This window comes from Betta splendens, chromosome 13 (genome assembly GCF_900634795.4).
Source record: "Betta splendens chromosome 13, fBetSpl5.4, whole genome shotgun sequence".
Lineage (NCBI taxonomy): Eukaryota > Metazoa > Chordata > Actinopteri > Anabantiformes > Osphronemidae > Betta > Betta splendens.
Genome location: NC_040893.2, coordinates 18,962,229 through 18,980,892, shown reverse-complemented (window position 1 = coordinate 18,980,892; position 18,664 = coordinate 18,962,229). Strand labels below are relative to the sequence as shown.

The following is an 18,664-nucleotide window of genomic DNA, read 5'->3' as shown; positions in this document are numbered from 1 at the left end:
AGCGCGTAATATTCAAACCAGCCACGGACTGAACCGGACCCACTGCCTGTCAGTCTCAATGAGCACCGCGGGCGAGAAAACAAAACGCGGAAAACTTTCCGTATTCCAGAAATTCCCCCGTCACTTCCACTTCTAGCAGCGATATGATGCTCAAAGGCGTCGGCAGCCAAAGCGGCTGGCACGAAACGAAGCGCACGCGGGCTCCGACAACGCTGACCAGCTCTTGGCACCTGGTGTTTGTGTCCAAGTACGGTGATCGACCGGTTTAATCTTCCGCCGCGCGGCTGCAGTGCGTCGGAGCCGGCGACAGATGGCAGCGCCGCGCCTCGGGCCGCTGCTGCGGCGGCGCGGCGCGGGGCGGCGCGCGGCCCCGTGCAGGTCTGCGCGCCGCTGACCTGCAGCGGCGCAGATCAGGCTTTTGTGAAGAGCGATGTCATATAACACAGTTACATAAAGCACGGCTTTTTAACAATAAGGCTCTTTGGTGAAGTCACATGTCTAAAAACCAGCAGAGCAGCTGAGCGGCTGCTCAGTGATTTATCAGACAATAACCCTCCCTGCACCGCACTTTATTATTTGCTTCGTCCGCTGTATTATCGGTGGCACCGATAACTGCTGGAGCGCACTGACGAACACAGACAACATCAAACTCAGCAGCTCCGGGTCCGGCGTTACGTAAGAGCTGCTCCCGGTTAATCTTCAGCCGAGGCTTGAGTGAATGAGCGTCCGCGGTCCGGATCGCTGCTCCGGCTTCAGCTCGGAACACGGCGGACTCTGGCCACCTCCTACTGGCTCAGAAACAGACGGACCCTCCCCTCCGAGCAGAAACAGGGGGACTGTGAGATCCGGAGCCGCTTGGCTCGGCCTTTCAGATTATGTGACTTAGGCTCTAATACAGCGAGTCAAAGGGAGCAGGAATGAGGGAGGAGGCGCCGATTAACAGCTGAACAAAGCAGACCTACCAGGATTAGCTGCGTAAACCGGAAGTGCATTAAAAAAGGATTCAGCTTCTCCAGGCTGCTGATTTGGGCTGGTTGTTACGTGGTGCATCATCATCATCAGTCCTCCCACACAAACACTGACCTGTGACTTCATCTGCGCCGCCTTCTCGGGGTCCACGGCCAGGACGTGCTGGTAGTGGCGGATGGTGTGCTGGCGGTCCTTGTTCTCGGCGCGGACGTAGCGCTTGAGGGCCTGCAGGATGCGGTGGGGCTGGATGGAGCAGGAGACCGGGGGCAATTAGCAGCGGCTCCTCTGATTTGAGTCACAGAGCGAGACGCATGATATGACATCTCCTGCGCCGCACACTGAGGCCAAACGCCACCGATGATGCAATGACCAATTTTGGAGGTGTAACAGAGGCAGGATGAGAACTGACTGAACCCAGGTCAGGCAAAGTGGCACAAAATCGAAAATATGTGTGTTCATGGGGCGGTTGGAACCAGCAGCCGGCGTCGCGGTGCCAAGCGTGCGCTGGCGACGGGATCAGAGGGCTGTTCTGAAGAAGGTAACGGGAATTTGAGAAACGCGCGACGCAGGGATTAAAGCCGAGGGTTCAGGTGTGAGCGAGCGCTTCTACCCTGGGGGGGTCGGCCTGCAGCACCGCCAGGTAGTTCTCCAGGGCCAGGCTGCGCCGGTCGTTCAGCATGGTCTCCACCCGGGCCAGGTGCGTCTCCACCAGCTGCTGCTTCTCGCTGGCGGCCTCCTCCTCCAGGGACTCCACCATGGCCTGGAAGTGCTAGCAACCCAATCATAAATATATATGATCAAACAACAGCTATTTAAAAAAGCCACAGCGCTCGGTTTCACTCGCGCCTCCTCTCGGCCTTGTCAAGGGAGTCGGGGGCTCATTTAGAAGTCGCCCGGTTCAGGCAGCGCCCTAATTTAGCCCTAGCGTGATTCAGAGCGAGCAGCCAGGGAAGCGCTGTAATGGCACAGGGAGCGAGGGACCCGCGGCCTGCAAGCTGCCCTATCTCACGCAAACAACAGGACAAAGTGGGGCTTCCCTGGGGAGGGATCAGTGTCTCACCTGGATCAGTGTCTGCCTCTCGGCCTTGGGGAGATTCTTAGCCTGACGATCAGCCTCTTCCCATTCCTTCCTGACCTGGAGTGATGGAGGCAAAGGGAGCTAAGCCACATGCAGTGACTGAGGCGGTAATGATTTATGGTCTTTGTGCATTAGAAGGTTCAAAATGATTCGAGCCGACAACCCACCCTTTCCATGCGGTTGCGGTGCCTGATCTCCAGCTGCTCCTTGGCCCTCTGGAAGCGGCTGTGCTCCTTGTCGTCGGCCGGGGTCTCGAAGTAGATGTCGACGTCGTCGGTGGGCTGGAGGGTCGGCACGGCTGCAAATAGATAACAGACAGATAGATAGATAGATAGATAGATAGATAGATAGATAGATAGATAGATAGATAGATAGATAGATAGATAGATAGATAGATAGATAGATAGATAGATAGACAGACGGACGCACACACACACACGCACACGCACACACACACACACACGCACACACACACACACACACACACACACACCCACACACACGCGCACACACACACACACACACACACACACACACACACACACACACACACACACACACACACACACACACACACACTGAGGGAGGCAGAAAGACAAACACCACTGAGTTTCGAGCAGAGCGAGTTCACGGTGGCTCCTCTCACTGGCCTTCCTCCTCTCCAGTAGCTCTGATAAATTTAAGGGAATCTGACAGTCTTTCCTTTTGAATTCCTTTCCCTTCCCATCAGCTTTGCGCTGACAGGTCGCATCTCCAGCCCTAATGAAGGTATCTGTGCGTGCGCTGGCTGGGTCATGTGGGGCCAGGCCACGGGGCTGCGTTCTGGCTTTCTCCCTGTACAGTCACGCAGGACTCGCTCGCTGCCTCGCTGCAACTCGCAAAAAGAGCCCCGCTGCCGGCTCACGAACAGGAAGAGACCTCCTCAAACGCGTTCATGGATGAGCAATGATCCTCCTCTAAACTCTCAAAGCTGCTGAATTTTATTTTGAAAATGCTAAAGAATAATCCAATTGGTCATGGGCCACGAACGGTAATGGGAGTAAATGGGAAAAGATGCTGCTGGTGGGATTCGAGCCAAGGCAGTGGCAGAGAGATGAACAGACAGACAGACAGACAGACAGACAGACAGACAGACAGACAGACAGACAGACAGACAGACAGACAGACAGACAGACAGACAGAGAAGCATGCGCATGAAAAAAAATGCTAAACTGAAGATGAGCTGAAATGTTTTTCAATAAGATCAATAACTGTTCAGGCAAATTAAAAATGTTGCTAAGCAAATAATGAGCATTTTAGTTAATACTTAATAAATCCTGGAGTAAACGACCGTGTGGCAAAGATTCACGTTATAAATGTTTATTTGAGAAAATATGGTAAGTAAGTGTAAGTGTTCTATCTGATATTAACTCTAACTTGATGTGAAGCTGACAGCTGTGACAACTCATTCACCACAATGTATTTGATTTGAGTAAATGAGATTCTCTCAAAAAGCAAACAAAACTCTGGTTTAGAGGCAATTAAATATCATGCCAACAGAATAAAGATGTCGTATTTCCACAGATTTTTTAAATATCTGACACATTACAATAATCATCCATTAGTTTCAGTGTGAGTGGAGAACAGAACGGAGGTGAATGATGCTTTGCGGCGACTGTGGATCTGTAGGTGACTCTGTGCGAGCAGCTGCTGTGTGTTGATGAGTGAGAGCGGAACAGATGTTGAGCGGAGACCAACTCTACATTATCCTTAAGTGTTTCCAGCAGCGCGTCGGCAGCACAGACAGACAGAGCGAGCGAGCGAGCGGCGTGTTCGCCTGCGCTACGTGACTTACTCAGGCGCTTGCACACGGCCATGCAGTACTCGTCCGAGTCGAAATTGTTGCGGTTGCCGGCGCAGCCCCCGTAAATAAAGCGCACGCACTTCCTCTGGCTGGGGTCGAAGTGCCAGCGGGGCATGGAGGCCCGGCAGGGGCCGGTCTCGGCCTGCAGGGTGCACACCGCTGCCGGGGACAGCTCGTTAGACCAGCAGCCCACCCCCATCTGCACCCAACACTAACAGCTGCCCTCGCTTTGAGTGACAGGTACAGTAGGAAGATGAGACGTCAGGCTTCAAAACAACTGCTGACGGACAAACCTTTCACTTCCTGCAGGCTCTCGTCCTCATCGGGGCTCTCTGACATTTTGCTGCTCTCCCTCCTGTCGTCCTCGTCCTCCTTATCGGCCTCCTCGTCCTCGTAGGCATAGTGGTACTCCTCCTCCTCGTCCTCGTCCTCGTCCTCCTCCTTTTGTGTGGGCTGCTCATCCGCTGGTGTTTCACTGAGGAGGCGGAGATAATGGAGTGAAAGGGTGGAAGCCAGGAGGGGGTGCGATTCATCAAACAAGGCAGAGCAGCTGCCCCGGGTCAATGCCGTGACACTTTAATTCATCCAGATGGCCGGTAATACCTGGCCTTGGCCTGGTAGAGGGCATCGCGCGCCGCCTGCTCCTCCTCCACCTCCTCCTCCACCTCCTCCTCCAGGTCGGCCTCGTCTATCTCCTCATCCTCGATCTCCTCGTCCCGGTCGTCCTCCTGGGACGCGGGCTGCGCGGCGTGGGAGGAGGGGCAGCACACGTACTCGGTGCCGTGGAACTGGTCGATGCCGCAGGGCAGCAGCATGCCGTAGCTGTGCAGCACCATGGAGCTCTTGGCACAGGCCTGACGGGCAGAAGGAGCATTAGTGACGGACTCGTGACGCCGCTACGCAGACCACCACCATTTATTATCTCTGACAAGGTGATTTCAGCCATTATTCATGCCACACAGAGGACCGAGGTGGAATAAGTCCTGCTGCATCCATTTACACGCTGTTGGTTGACATGGTGCAGACATTCGTAGCTCTATGTGTGTTTTTGAAGGGACCTTCAGCTGTCAGTGCTGAGAGCCTCCACTGGAGCAGCGGAGGATTATCTGCTGCGCTTATGAGCAGGGAGGAGCTCCTTTTTCTTGCCCAAATACTCTGCCGGCTGCGAGGCTCGGCGGCTGCAGACGATGCTCCGCAGCCGCAGACGATGCTCCGCAGCCGCAGACGATGCTCGTCTGTGCATGCATTTAGGTGCAGGAGAGCGTGTGCTTCCAGCCACAGCGCTAACCAGCAGCAGCTGGAAGGAGGGCTGTTGTGTTAGTGTTTACCTCTATGGCCACGTTGTGCCACTGCTGATGGCTCACACACATGTCCATGCGCTCCTTGTGGAAGAACCTGCACTTCTCGGGGACCAGGAGCACGTCGCTCACGAACTCGCCCACTGCAACAGAAAAAAAGCAACATGCCAATTAATCGCATGAAAGTCCGTGTCTGCAGCCTTTCGAGGGCCTTCTGATGAGATGGATGGAAAAAAGAGCAGCATTTAATAATTCATGGCTGTTGAGTCCTTTACATTTCATTACAGTGGTTTAACAGAAAGGCCATTTGACACTTTGACATCTGTCTGTGCACCTGCAGCTGAGAACGACGCCTTCCTCATTCACAGCCGCATCTGCAAACTTGCAATGAAAGCAAAGGTGGTGGAGAAAATCCTGCTTCACGCTGTGACTCATTCAAGGTGGTCCAGCCTCTTCCTGTGACTCACTGATACCATTTGCTTGATGGATTCAATTGAAGGCAATGTTTATTGGTAGAAGGAGCTGACAGGAAGCAGCTCTGGAGGACATAAAAGGCTCGTGGATCCCTAGGAGTTGTAAACGCAGCCTCTGCTGCAGGGATTGAAAAGGATGCGGTGCTCAGATAGAAACTCTGCCACCAGAAGCCGACAGAAAGGGAGGAACAGGCAGAAGGATGAGGAATGGGCGGACGGATGAAGCGAGCGAGGGTCTGGAGGCTTCCGACGCTTGGGAGCTGTCGTGCTACTGCTCGTTTAGCGGTTCACCTCGGCCTGAGGCTGAGCTGCAGGAGCGACTCACAGCTGCCTGCGATGCAGGCAGGCGGAGGAAAAGCAGTGTTTTGGAAAATGAGAGGGTTGGAGAGGAAGAGGAGCGAGCTGGAAATAGCAGAGGACTCAGCAGCTGCTTCTCATCTCCGCCCAGGAGGTGCAGTAACAGCCCCCCTGCAGCCAGGCCTCCTCCTCGCTCTGCCTGGTGTCCTCCGACTCAGCACAGAGCACTCACTCTCTCACTCACGGAGCTGCTGGAGCCGTTTGAAGGGATTAACGCTCACTTCAGTATTATTATTTCACAGTTATAGTTGCTTTGTTGGTGAGTAATTTGAAATGTTTGCTTTTCTAACATGAAGGCATAGTTATTAGCTGCCATTAGCTCCACATTCACTATTCAGTGGGATGACAGGATGACACCCATCCGTTACCAAACACTTCCTGTCGAGGTGCTGGAGTCGGTCCCAGCTGTCACTGGGTGACGGGAGGTACTCCCCGGACAGGTCGGCAGTGGATCACGCAGAGACAGACAGCACAAGCAGCCGCATTGACAGCTTCACTCAGCAGCTAAGGTGGGAGGAAGCTGAGACCAGGAGAACGCAGGAACAAGGCAGGAACAAGGCAGGAACAACGCAGGAACAACCTGAAACAACGCAGGAACAACCTGGAACAACCTGGAACAACCTGGAACAAACCTGGAACAACGCAGGAACAACCTGGAACAACGCAGGAACAACCTGGAACAACCTGGAACAACCTGGAACAAACCTGGAACAACGCAGGAACAACCTGGAACAACCTGGAACAAACCTGGAACAACCTGGAACAACCTGGAACAAACCTGGAACAACGCAGGAACAACCTGGAACAACCTGGAACAAACCTGGAACAACGCAGGAACAACCTGGAACAACCTGGAACAAACCTGGAACAACGCAGGAACAACCTGGAACAACGACGCAGGAACCACGCAGGACAACGCAGCTAACGAAGTTTGGTTCCTACGTTTGCACGGATGTAAGGCCCAGCGCGGCGCCGGGCAGAGGCTCGTCTCCACGTCCACCTCTAGCGCTCACATGCTCGCTCCCGGTCCCGTCGATGTCTCACTCTCCCACGCTCACAGGTGCAGTGGGTTCCATCTGGTTCCAGCGCCTTCCAGAGCGTTCTAGCCACTTCCAGCAGGTTCCAGCAGGTTCCAGTGGGTTCCAGCAGGGTCCACCACCTTCAGCGGGTTCCAGTACCTTCTAGCAGGTTCCAGCACCTTCTAGTGGGTTCTATGGGTTCCATCGGGTTCCAACGCCTTCCAGCAGGTTCCAGTACCTTCCAGCGGGCTCGGCCTCGGTCACACCGCAGTGGGTGATGGATGGCGCTGCTTCAGAGCAGCTGTGCCTTACAAGCACTCCTGCTCTGTGTGCAGCAGCAGCAGCAGCAGCAGCAGCAGCAGCAGCGCAGCGGTGTGGATGACAGAGTGTACTCTTCCTGCCTGCGACCTCTCCTCCACCTCTCTGTTCATCCATCTTTCCTTTAACCTTCTGCCTCCGCCGTACCCTTGCTAGAACCGCTTTCACAGTGAAGCCAAGTTTGGGTCGCGGGCTCTGATTCTGTGGCTCAACCTTTGTTTACATCTGCATCCCAGCGTGTGCCTCTGAAGTGGAGGAAATGTGATCCACCACTGAGAGGAGGACGGGGGAGACGTGACTGAACCCAGGGGGAGGTGGAGGTTGACGTCACCTAACGGGACCATGATTATTAAGTTAGGAGCCTTTTTCCAACAACTGCAGCCTTGTAGTCTCAGACACACGTCCCACCTTGAGCTTAATCTTTACATTGGGTAAATACATGAGCCTGTCACAACTTAGTCACATTCTTACAGTTTCAAAGTTCAAGCCTGTTTCCTAACGTCCAGAGGTGAAGGAGTGCAAACAGCGAGTGGTGTGGTGCCGCACACAAGTCTGAGTGTGTATCCAGTATCACAACGCTGTCCTTGCCAGTCCTGCCCTTTGTTAAATCAACAAGCTCAGATTCGCCACCACTGTATTGCCTCACGTACACAGCCTTCAAACACTTTGTTCCCGTTAAATGGAAAGTATTCGCAAGGTCAAAATCAGGGCAGACAATAAAAACAAATCGCTGAATGTGATTTACTGCTCACAGCTTTCAGCAGCAGCATTTCCGTATAAATGCTTATTTGTTGTCCCAGCAGCTATTTTCCCCTTTTTTTACAGTAAGCGAATATCTGACACACACACACACACACACACACACACACACACACACACACACACACACACACACACACACACACACACACACACACACACACACACACACACACACACACACTCATCTGCCACTGACTCTTCTCATCTCTCTGGATATGAGAACAATACAGACGTCTCTTGAATAATCCTTCGCTGTTTGAGGAGGACGTCGTGCTGCAGGATTACAGCGTCGTGGGACAGAAATCACGTTCATTTGCAGAATCATTGTTTGGCGACAGGGAACCGAGGAACGGTGGCAGCGATGGGATCCAGCTGAAGCCATCTCCCTCTTTTTATGCCCAGCTCCTTCCTCAGCACCTGCATTATTCATTATAAACCTATTAACTTGTCCTTTGAATCGGATGCTTCCAGCGATCCTCCACCTCCTCTTTGTCCGTCATTTTCCTTTTGATTGCGCTATAATTCACACACGCTGATGAATATACGGCACACGCCTGATGTCCGTTTCTCAGGAACACCATGTGAACATCATAAATAATGAAAAATGCAACAGCGCCGGCACGATCGCAGTGGATGATAAAGAGGCCTGACCTATTATGGGCTGGAGAGGTGAGGCGTGCTGTGGCTCGTAGCATACGATCAGAGCCCTTCAGTTAGGCCCCTAACATGCTCCATTACATAATTAGGCAGAATCCCCCTCAACAGCCCCTCCTCGCCAACACCTTATGTTTATCTCTCCTCCATCTGTCTCCTCTGTTCATCTGCAACCCGGAGCAGCCGCAGCCGTCGTGATTCGACCGGGCACGAGACCTTTTAACGAGCGGCGACGTATTCAGCTTGTTTTAGTCGGCGCCGCTGTTGCCGATTCAAGGGAGACGCAGTGGGTTGGTGACGGTCGCAGCAGCTGGAACGAACAGCTGCGGCAGCTCTGTGCAGAGGAGACGCCGTGGAGGCGGAGGACGTTTGCCCTGGGAGCAGCTCTCATCTGTATTCCTGCCTCAGCCGCCGAGCGCCCACTCCAGTTGTGGTGTGTTTGCTGTCCCATGAATTTCCCAAAAGCCTCCTCTCTGTGTTTGCCAAAAATGCTCTTGAATGGTAGCCCATTTCACAGTCCAGTGCCACCGCTAATGGCTTTTTCATCTCAGAAAGCGGCACAGCTCAATCAGCAAGAGGCTTTTGGACGGAGGAGGAGAGCTGGGAACTGTTTGCAGTGCAGAGGAAGAGGTTTTTCCCTTCCTCACGTACTGTAGCTGGGCAATTGCAGCGAGAAGCCCCATTTCTCAGGAGCAGCAGGAGTGAGCTGTGCTTTCATAAGACAGGGGGCACAGAGGGATGTGGCCCGCGCAATCTGAGGCTCCGTCTGACATTTAATACAGCAGAATATAACCGCGTTGCCACCGCTGATTACAGTGATGCTGCAGGAGGCGGAGGAGGAGGGCGCCGGCGCCACAGCGGATGAAACGGGCAGTAATAAAGCAGACGTCCTCAGAACCCGCGCTCACTGACCCCGCGTGTCTCAGCCACTTTATGGCCACTGTCTGAGGGGCCAAATAAGATTGTGCTTTATTGCTCAACATGCCTCCCCAGCAATAATAGCCCCCCACCTCCCCAGCCCCCCGCTCTGAGACACATTAGCCACCCAGCCTGGATCTGTTCAATCTGCAGCTCAAGGCCGGGATTAAACTGAATCACACTTCAATATCACTCCATGACACCTAAGCCTACAGCTAAGATGTATCATCTCCTCTTTTCTCCTCACCAAAGGAGGACAGGCCTGATATCAAAGACCACTTACAGCCCTCTAAGTGGACTTATTACATAGGAGCTTACCCAAGCACTTGTAAGGCACCACGTTATGGGCATGACCTCTGCACACCTTCTTCTCCTTCTTGCACCAGTTCTCGATGCGAATGGGCTGGTTGGCTTCCACGACGTTTGTGATTTGAAGCTCGGGATACATCTGCAGGGGAAAGAAGCAGAGGCTGTGCATGGAACAACAGGAGAGATGTGTAGAGATGCTGTCTAGGTGTCGCCTGCTCAGCGCGCGATTTACACCTTCCTGAGACGCCATCAAAGTACCACAATAAAAAGCGGCCGCGGCTTGTGAGGAAGGTTGGGACGACACGTGCAGCCCTGCGCTTTCCTGGGCGGCCTCATAATAAACCATGACAGTAAAACCAGCAGCCTTCTGGGTTTGAAGACGCAGTAGGAGCCAGAATGCCCACGCTGAGGAGCAACAAGCCTTTAATGGGGGAGGCAGCGGCGGTTTCACTAAGACACAGGCTGCAAATAACGTCTATGTTCATGGATAAGCATCAAATGGGACCATATTCAATAAGAGAGCTCCACATTGTAGAATTTATTCACGCTCCATTATAATATCCCTTGTTTTGCTTTAACATTTTGAAAAATAAGCAGTCAAATATATCAAATAATTAATATAAATAATAAAAATAATCCCAACAAGAGGACGAACCCGAGGGCCGCAGTTTTCAAACGGAGCAAATCTATTTAGACATAACAAATAATTTATGCACTGTATCGCGTTTCTTCATCTGCAGCTTCCTAATTATTTCACTGCTATGAAAGATTTGCCAAAATTACATTCGACATCTGTTCTGTAGATCAACGTGTCACTAACAGCAGCACATTTACAATAAACATCAAACTACGACTCATTAATAGCATGATATCATACATAAACCAAAGGAACCGCGGAGACGCAGACTGGACCTGCGACGCTTTCGGCTCCTTGCACTTCAGACGTGTGACTCACCTCCTGGCAGTACTGCAGCACGCCCTCCTTGTGTTCCACGCAGCTCTTGGTTCCGGATGGGTCCGGTTCCCAGCGGCTGGTCTGAATGTTGACGTGCATGTTGAGCTTCCCACAGAACATGGCCACCTGCGGCTCGGCCACGGCAAACCCGGTGCCCGCGTTGGCTGCCAGCGCCTGTGGACACGGGGAGAAGCAGCTTAATGCACGCGGCCGCTCCAGCGCGGCAGCCGTCGGTACCGGAGGATTCTGCTCCACATCGTTACGAGCCTGATACTGTGACGGCTGATTATACGAAGCAGGCTCAGCTCATCCACTGCACCAGGAGTGATGGAGCAGCATCGGCGCCGCCTGTCAACACTTGGCTGCGGCTGCAGCTCGGGGCTGCAGTGCTGATGGAGCACGGGCCTGAGACAGGAGACAAATGGATGCACCTGGGGAACGTTTGGATGGGCCGGTGGGTCGACCAGTATGAAAGGCAGCACACAGAGCGGGAGCGGAGAATGAACTGGGCCCCGTCATGGACCAGTACAGCCAGAGCACCGCTCCGCTGGGCTTACTGGGACTGAAAGGCTTCTCAGGGTGGATCAGACACATCAACACACACGCTGAGCTGATCTGTGCCGTATCACAGGGTATCAGCGGCCCATCTGTTTACGGCCCAGCCCGCGGAACGGGCCAGGAAATACCGGCCCTCTCCCTCTGTCAAATACTGGTTCGCACGTTCTCCTTCAGAAAGCAGGAAGCTGGAACGCCCAGTGTTCCCGTCAGCGCTCGCTGTACAAAAACACACACGCCAACTGTCCAAAACTCATGCGCAATCGGATTTCACATGAATTCCTTTCATGTGACTCAGTGTGGCGCTACCATCATTCACCTCGTCGTCAGGCCCTCGTCGAGGCAATAAGTCACGGCCTGCTAACACTCGCCTGACGTTGTGAAACGCTAATGAATCAGCCCGCGGAGCTCCGCCTGCCAAACCATCCCAAAACACACATCAGGGAGCTCCTGGACAGGAAGCGGAGTGAAACCGATCCCGGATTGTCATAATGTCATCAGACTGCGTAAACAGGCAGCTGAAGGGAGCGAGCGAGGGCTCTGCAGCCACGAACCCAGGAGGAAACAGCTGCGGACGGAGCCTCGAGGAGCCGCGGGTCGGACAAAGCTCCCGGGCCGATAATAGGCGCCGAACAGAGTAGAGCCAGGACAAAACAAGTGCTGCGTAATCAGCAGTGGCCGTGTGATGAGCTGCAGAGCCGGCCAGAGCTGAGTCTGCACAGCGGCGCTGAATGCACACACGCAGATCAACACGCATCAGCGCAGGAGCGGAGGCAGACACACATGCAGGCAGTGATTGGGAGCTGGAGGCGTGCGTCGCAGGCTCGCGTTAACCTGGTTTCACTCTTCCTCTAGCTCCACGCCTTTGTCCCGCTGCACCCCTCCCTCTCTGCACCACAGGCTTGTTTGCCTTCCCTCCCTCTCGTTCCTTTGTTAGATTGGCTCAGAGTGGATCAGAGGCAGGGAGGTGGGGCGGGAACCAGGGATGCGGAGGAGAAGCGTGTTTGTGACAAAGCGAACGGACTCTGCGGCTGCACAAGAACACGTGTCGGGGTTGTTCCCATCGTCACGGCTTTAATTCTTTAAGTGCAACAATGGCAGAAACCACGGCCTTAAATCTGAAGTCATGTTTGGTGCCTGGGAAGATAGCGAAGATAATTAGACGACACTAGTCTGTTCTCATCGCCATAGTTACCTGAACCAGCAGAGTGATTGACAGCCAGCTTCCAGTGGATGTGATGTCACCACACACAAACCGAATCCAGCGCTTTCCTGCTGTTTGATTCTCACTTGGAAACTGTCAGAATTTACACTTGTGACTCAGTTGTGAAATTTATTTCGTGTCATCGTCGCACAGTTTTTTACATCATCCGGGCCGATTGGTTCCAGCAGCCAGCGAAGACCGGTGAAGTGGAACCAGAAAGAGAAATGCACTTAACGCAGATATGAGCAAACGTTGGCTGTGACTTGCACCAGTTCGGCCTTGTTTTTCCTCTTATCGCGATTTAATGCGACTGAACTCATTAAAGCTGCTATGACTAATGATTCATATGTTTTCTTAGAAATGAGGTGAAAGACGTGCAGTTCCTCAGCTCTTCTTCACTTCTGGTTTCTGGGTCACATCAGCCTCAGGGTGAAAAACAAGTCCAAGAGGCCGAGACCTGGGTCTGGACCCGCTCTGGGTTTAGTGTTGAATGTGGAAATGACACATGAAAACACACAGTCACTGGAGACTCGCCACCACACCTAACACATAGAACTGACTGAGCAGCCATGTCTCATTACTGACTCACTATGTGATATTATATCATGTGTGAGTGCGAACACCTGCTGCTTAGTGAGAGGCAGACAGACGAAAGCAAAGGAGGGAGTGGTGGCTGGAAAAAAGGAGCGGCAGAGAGGAACCGGGGCGGAACCGGCAGCAGGAAGCGCTCGGGTCGCGGCTCCACGTGTTCCTCTGAACGGCCGCGTGGGCGATCGCTCCTCCGCGTCGCCCTCGGCTGCAAACAGCAGCCTGCTGCTGCGTCGTCCGTGTGCCGCACACAAACACGCTTTATTCGCCAAGTTCCAAACGAGCGCCGCCGCCGCAGCGCCTGCTGTGGACATCACACACACACAAACAAACAGCGTTTTACCCCGTAACAGATAAATATAGGCCTTTAATGAGAAACCAAACACGCGCTTCAGCAGTAGGAGAGTGATGCTACAGTTTCCTATCGACAGTCACCGCATGAAGCAGCTAAAACACGCTTCACGTCTTCATTAACACCACGACATCGTCAAAGTCACAAACGCTGCACAGGATGAAGACGGCGGCTGTCAGTGAGCACATGATAAAAGCACTCCTACAGAACGAAGGTGGAGTCAAAGAGGAGAACAGTGGGAAACAAAGGCTTTGCATCAAGTGTAAGAGACCATTGAGCTGCAGCGAACATTTAGTTTGACACTGTTCAAAAAAGGAGAAAATGACTTCATCGAGTTTCTGAAAAAGAGGAAATGAAGCCTGAAATGTGTAACAATACTGATTGTACAAAAACAGCAACAGGAAGAATGGGAAAAACTGTCTACGCGCACACACACACACACACACACACACACACACACACACACACACACACACACACACACACACACACTGTAATGAGGTTCAGGAAAAACCTTCCTGGACCTGCATGGGTCAATTAATACACGACCACCGCAGAATCTGGGCCGGATCCAGGGAACTTAATCCAATCTGTGTGTGTTTGTGTGCATTAGTGTGTGGTCCCGTCTCGGCCACTCAGGGAGGTCTCAGGACTCTCACGCCTTTCCCACCGCGCTGTCCACACCGACAAGACGGAAACAGAGACATGAGTTCCTGGCTCATACTTGTGCCGATGTTCTGGAGAACTGCTCTATAAAGGCAGAAGCTCTTTAAGGGCAGTGGCAACTGGTCTCACGTTGGCATCGTCACAGTCTAGACGCATAAAAACAGCTCTGGAATGAGGCAGCGCTTGGGCTCGTGGGTTCCCAGAATGCTTAGCGAGCACGTGACCGCGTGAAGTGCCTGTTAATCCACCTAATCCTTGCTGACTTAATGCTTAAACAGTGACCCGTACAGGAATATGATCTGCATGCAGTGTCCACTGACAGTACATGTTCATGGATCCTGACTCAATGGTCTGAAATGCTGATGAGCGTTTGAATTTGTTAAACAAATGATGTGAGAGACTGGAGGCGTTTACAGAAAGGGAAGGTGTCCGCTTCATCCACCTGATGCGGACGCTTGAACTAGCAGTTCATCCACAGGGAGCTGCAGCCTCAGGTTGCTGCTATGTGTGTGTGTGTGTGTGTGTGTGTGTGTGTGTGTGTGTGCGTGTGTGTGTGTGTGCGTGTGTGTGTGCGTGTGTGCGTGTGCGTGTGTGTGTGTGGGGAGGATGGAGCCACCGACGCCGTCGCTACACAAGCAGCTCGCTAGCAACCGACAACAGACGAGAGGGGGGTGGACATGCAGTGACATTTCCTCACCCGCAACCTCCCACCTATGAAAGGGCAGACAGTTACAACTGAATAATAAAAGGAGAAAAGGGCCGTCGTGTTCTTAGAGTCGGAATCAAAAGGCCGATCCCTCGCTGAAATACAAATGAGCTGCTCCGTCTGAGTGAAGCGGCCTTTTGTCCTCACCAGCTGAAGCGCCAGCAGGCGGCCCACATATGAACCCTCCGACTAACAACCGCTTCACAGCTCCAGGTTAACCCCGTGTGGGACTTCTCCTCACTTCCTCTTTGAGCACGTGTGGAAACGCTCCGTCCTCCATTTGTTCCTGTTCGATGCTGTGTTGACAGAGGACGGGTGAACTGTGTGTCTGTGCACTGGCCGTAACCTCCGTGTGGCTCAAACCCGCCCCCGTCATTCTTATCCAGGCGGGACTGGACCACAGAGGAAAGTCTGCTGTTCTGTCAAAGGGGAAGTGGAAAAAGTCTGTCATCTCACAACCAACACCCACCGCCGGAGACAATAGCACGGCCGTGACATGCCAGCGCCAGCCCCAGATCACACTCTAAGCCTGTTTGTAATCCTTTCCGCTCAACCTGTGCTTGATTTAACATGCATTTGTTAATGAGAATGGGTGGAACTGCTCCAAAGTGTGAACTGCTGGAAATACCCACGATGCACCAGGAAAGAAGTCCTGAGGAGTTAATCCAGCTGGGAGAGTTCAGTGCCGGATGATGTGAGGGAGCGTGTGAGGGATGAGATCACACCTGGTTGACCTTTGAACCCTTGACCTGCGGTTCGACGAGTCCACTGGCGTCAGTGAAACAAGTTCAGACCTCGTTGGCGGCTTTTTCATGATTTGAGCGAGATGCGAGTTAATGCAGCTGCAGCCGGTGTGATTAATAAATTTGTTACTACATGTTTAGCCCGATCAAAGCAGCCCTGATGGCAGAATTGCTGCACACCGTGCCCTGCGGCTTGTAGCGAGCCTCCGCCGCTGATTGAGACGTACCCGGCGTCACTGGGACGCTGCAGCGAAACCATCGTGGTCATTTAGCGGCGCAGGTCTGCCTGTGTGTCGGGGGGAGATAACATGGCCCCTCTCCAGCTTACAGCAAACCAACGTGAATGAAGACTTGTTCAAATGGCTCGTCGCTATGGAAACCTGCTACAAAAGCATCCAAGCCATTCACAGAAAGGAACACTGAGGCCGAAGAGGAAAAAGAGGCAGCGGGGAAAGAGAGGGGGAAGAGACGAGGGCAAAAGAGACAAGCGGAGTGAAGACTGAAGAAGTGGAGCAGGGGCGAGGGAGGGGGGGGGGGAGAAAGCGTCAGTGACAGCGAGAGAAAAATGGGAAAAGGACGATGGGGATTTGAGGAGAAAGAAATAATAGAGAAAGAGGGAATGAGGCCACAATTGTGAGGGACTGGCATATGAGATATGAGTGTGTCAGGGAGGGAGGCTGTGAATGGCACAGGATGGAGCTCACAATAACAGCTGCTCTGCCCTGTTTGCTGCATTCAGCAACACTGCGTCCTTGTGCGCTAACACGAAAATGAGCCTCCACTCCATAGTTTGCACACACACACACATAGAGAGCACTCAGACACAACGATATGTCTGTGCTCTCACCCCCTCCCCCCGACAAAAAGCTGTGCCCACTGCCACAGAAGTGTGCGTCAGTGCGTTTGGCATCAGGACTCAGCATCAGGTCACAGACGGGCGTCTGATCGGAGTCGAGGCCCTCCGTCCTGCTGTCACGTCTGTGGCTGCTTAGCTGTTCACACTAATGGTAGACGAGAATATAGGTTTTCACTTTAAGGTCAAAATATATATATAATACATGCTCAAAAAGAATCAAAGAGTCTTGTTTCAGAAGTAGGTCTTTAAATGTAAGAACAGATGACAGGTCTTTAATATAAAGAACACAATCTGTTGCATTATTCAAGCTGAAGCGGATTTTAGAGGTGAAATGATGATGAAACGCAGGAGAAGTCAATAAAACACGAAGAACCGGAGCCGACAACGTTTTGACTTCAGAGGAAATCAGAGCTTTCTGACTTTCTGAGCGTCCTCGCTGACAGGAGCAGGACGGAAATAATCTGGAATAAAGTGGGTTGAAGCAACCGATTCAACTCCAGGACGCACGAATGCATCAATACGACTGTGAGGAAACGGCCCCACAGGTTCATCAGCCTCGTTACGGTTTAAAGGCGTTTCTGTGCAGCTGGACGTTTCTTTATGCCTCTTCATCTGTTAACACAGAGCAGTTTGGTTTCCTTCAGGTTTGCTGCAGTTTTCAAACACCTAAAGCAAATTCACCCAAAGCTTCGCAGAGATTCTGGAGTAAGTCTGTTCAAACAGGGTCCTCCAGGTCGCGCCGCCTTTTCTGCCACAGCGTGAGAATCCATCTCTTCGAATTCAGCCTGGTGTCACTCGCGTCGCCTGCCTCTAATCTCTCTCCTCTGCTCGCGCTGAATTGCGCTCACACAAAGGGCGTTTTTGACATTTCTGCCTGGCTGAGATCTTCTCTTCGCGACCGTATCATCAGAAGAATATTGTTGAGCCACTGCTGCTATGGCGCCTGCTCCCTATTGTAGCCGCTGTCATCCAGCCGTGGTTCTGAGTTTTAAGGGGCCGTGGACGAGTGTCAACTCAAAGTTGGACACGTAAATGCAAATGAAGAGGAGCGATAGCGGGTCGAAGACGGGAGGAAGCCGTTAATTAGAGCACGTCTTTGTTCTGCGCGTCGCGGTGCTGTTTCACTGGGAACAAGGTGCGTCTGGGCTATTTCTATCAGCTCCGCGCGGCCGAACAGAGGGGTCTGAGAAGCACAATCGTCCACACTTAAGACGGACGGAGACAGGAAACGGGCAGACGAACACTGTCTGACCTTAATTAGAAACATGTCACAGGAGAGGTTTGAAAAACGGAGCTTTGAGCGAAACAGATGCAACAGTAGCAAAGTGCGAGTTGAGGGATTCAGGTTAAATAAAGGAACACGATCATGTGGCGTTTACTGTCATATGGATTCAAAGTGATGCTTTACAGTGGGATCTCCCAGGATTATCACAGCGCTGACAGCTGCTGCTTCTCACCTGGTTCTGATGAGAGGACGTCACGCTGACTGGAGGCAAACGCGGCTACTGGGATCATGACACCAGTGGATGCGCATCACTGGGAGCCTGGGGTCAAACTGGTGACGGACGGAAGGTCAAGAACGTCGACACGTTCTCAAACCAGGGAAAAGCAAACGTTTTGGGTCACTGACCTCTGACAGAATAAAAAAAGCAACAGACTGATGATTTTCCTCTGAAGCAGAGCCATTAGTTGTTAGCGACGCGGTCCAAGCGACCAAAGTGCAGCCATTCCACTGTACACAGTGGAGCCACGGGCCGGTTCTCCCTGATGCACCGGCCCCTCTCCTCCCACCGCGTGGTCCTCGTCCTCCTTCTCTCAGCTGCCGCCTGCAGCTCTGCACAGGAACACGGCCGCCGACGGCTGCCAGGACGCCCGCTGCAGCTCGCCTGTCATTATTTTTTAATTCCGAGGGCAGAGGCGACCGCTCCAACATGGAGGAGATCGAAAAGCCGTTTCCCCCCACGGCTTCACTTGACACAGATTTCAGGCTGCGCGCGTTTCCTTGGAATATTACCTCCCCGATGCACCACTTCCATCACAC

At 52.8% G+C, this 18,664-nt stretch overlaps 1 protein-coding gene across 5 annotated transcripts in view; it reads right to left on the bottom strand.

Annotated features, from left to right (window-relative positions):
• Positions 1–18,664, bottom strand: part of aplp2 (amyloid beta (A4) precursor-like protein 2) — a 36,374-nt gene that overhangs the window by 8,057 nt on the left and 9,653 nt on the right. For 4 of the 5 annotated variants that reach the window (XM_029171466.2, XM_029171464.3, XM_029171465.2 and 1 more), the window contains exons 2-11: positions 10,954–11,127; positions 10,008–10,137; positions 5,219–5,331; positions 4,494–4,744; positions 4,184–4,365; positions 3,882–4,049; positions 2,215–2,345; positions 2,030–2,104; positions 1,580–1,738; positions 1,084–1,212 (exon numbers count right to left, since the gene is read on the bottom strand). In XM_029171466.2, coding sequence (XP_029027299.1) covers positions 1,084–1,212; positions 1,580–1,738; positions 2,030–2,104; positions 2,215–2,345; positions 3,882–4,049; positions 4,184–4,365; positions 4,494–4,744; positions 5,219–5,331; positions 10,008–10,137; positions 10,954–11,127 — 1,512 coding nt within the window. The remainder of the gene's footprint in view (positions 1–1,083; positions 1,213–1,579; positions 1,739–2,029; positions 2,105–2,214; positions 2,346–3,881; positions 4,050–4,183; positions 4,366–4,493; positions 4,745–5,218; positions 5,332–10,007; positions 10,138–10,953; positions 11,128–18,664) is intronic. The other variant, XM_029171469.2, reaches the window with a different exon arrangement.